This window comes from Rhincodon typus, chromosome 18 (assembly GCF_021869965.1).
Source record: "Rhincodon typus isolate 14 chromosome 18, sRhiTyp1.1, whole genome shotgun sequence".
Classification (NCBI taxonomy): Eukaryota; Metazoa; Chordata; class Chondrichthyes; order Orectolobiformes; family Rhincodontidae; genus Rhincodon; species Rhincodon typus.
This window is the reverse complement of record NC_063349.1, coordinates 9,402,176-9,403,942: the sequence shown is the minus strand read 5'-3', so window position 1 is coordinate 9,403,942 and position 1,767 is coordinate 9,402,176. Positions and strand designations below refer to the sequence as shown.

Here is a 1,767-nt window from a genome sequence, read left to right as displayed (position 1 = left end):
GATTATGAAAACTGTGGAGGTATCACAGCCTTGCTTGACACCAGTCTGGATGTTGAAAACGACTGTTTCAGATCACCCATTCAAGACAGCTGCATTCATATAATTTACAAGTAATGCGGGATTGTAATGAAATTTCTTGGACATCGTTGAAAAAATAAATGGGTGAAGGTCCTTGAAAGAGGGCAGGGGAGATGTGGACAGGGTTGTTTTAGTTAAAAGGTTAGGATGCAAATGCTGAGGTTGTTCTCCTTAGAGCATAGATATGTTAGAAGTTTGAAAAGATTATGTCAGGCTCAGATGAGATAGGTAAAGAACAACCCTTCCATTATTTGATGGTATTACATGTAGGGCATATAAATTTAAGATTCTGAGCTAGAAACTTATGAGGAATGTGAGGAAGAACCTTTTGATGTAGCAAATCTTCATGACCTGGAACTGGACGTCCACAATGACTGTGAGATTGAAACCAATAATTTGAGAAGGGAATTGGATGGAAACAAACAAACATACAGAGCTAAAGGGGGTCAGTTGGAGAAACAGGACTGAGTGGATCACTTTGCAAGGATTCAGTGGGCAGTTCTGGGGAAGGGTCACTCGCCCCAAAACGTTAACTCTGATTTTTCTGCACAGATACTGCCAGACCTACTGACCTTTTCCAGCAATTTCTAATTTTGATTCACTGGGCTTAAATGGTCTCCTTCTGAATCACACACTTCGATCAGTCAATAAATCCAGAATTCCTGGTGTGGCTGGACATTTTTCTTCGATTTATCCAGCAAAAAGAAACCATACCATAATGGGACAACCCCAATATTAACTATAACAAGAACAAGGGTCACCAGATCCGAAACGTCAACTCTGACTTTTTTTTCCTCACAGATGCTTCCAGACCTGCTGAGCTTTTCCAGCAACTTCTGTTTTTGCTTCTGATTTACACCATCCGCAGTTCTTTTCAGTTTTTGTCCAATATTAACCACACTTGCCTTGGGCTTTCCTCGGGGGTGAAACGGCCCGCGCTGCTATTGGATGTTCCGGTTGCGTTGTATGATTGACGGGCCGCGAGTACCCCAATGGGCAATAGGTAGGGCGGAACCTCCGCTTAACCCATTCATAAGTTTTGTAAAATCGTAAAGACACGAGACTTTCGAAAGGGGCGGGGGCATGAAATTTAAATAACCGCCAGCGGCAGCGCGCGCTCTGTCACGTTCGCCCGCGCGCCCTCCCGCAGCCGAGGCCTGAGGGCGGCGATGCGGCGCTATTGGAGGGCGGCGCTGCTGTGTTCGGCTCTGGCCTTCATCATCTTCTATGTCTTCAACGAGATTGCCAGGGCCGAGGACGGAGTTCGAGACGCGGCCGCTGCGGATGGCAGAGGCCCAGCTCGAGGGCGGGCACGGGCCGGGGGCCTGACGCCCAACAGGTAAAAGGAACGGAGGCCTCGCTAGTCAGCGGGAGCCCTGGCACCGCTGGGATGGCAGCATCAGTGAGATAGAGCGCCCGCGGTAGGAGCGTCTCCTGCAGGCCCGGCGGGTAAAGGCACTTGTGGGGTGCAGAGGTCAACGTGCTTTACTCCCGAGAGTTTTTGAAAAAGAATTAAATTTGCAGTCCAGCCCGAACTTGCAGGGAGTACATGTGCAATTCCCCCCGAGGGTGCGGGGGTAAACCAACAAACCTCCACCCCGGAGCGTGCAGGGGGTAAACCTGCAAGATGCCCCCCCCCCCCGGAGCGTGCAGGGGGTAAACCTGCAAGATGCCCCCCCCCGGTCGCCG

General features: G+C 50.0%; 1 protein-coding gene across 3 annotated transcripts in view; it reads left to right on the top strand.

Annotated features, from left to right (window-relative positions):
- Positions 1-1,204: 1,204 nt before the first annotated feature.
- gxylt1b (glucoside xylosyltransferase 1b) overlaps positions 1,205-1,767 on the top strand; it is a 128,111-nt gene continuing 127,548 nt past the window's right edge. For all 3 annotated transcript variants that reach the window (XM_048608005.1, XM_048608003.1, XM_048608002.1), the window contains exon 1: positions 1,205-1,417. In XM_048608005.1, the coding sequence (XP_048463962.1) occupies positions 1,248-1,417 (170 nt within the window). In that variant the 5' untranslated portion in view covers positions 1,205-1,247. The remainder of the gene's footprint in view (positions 1,418-1,767) is intronic.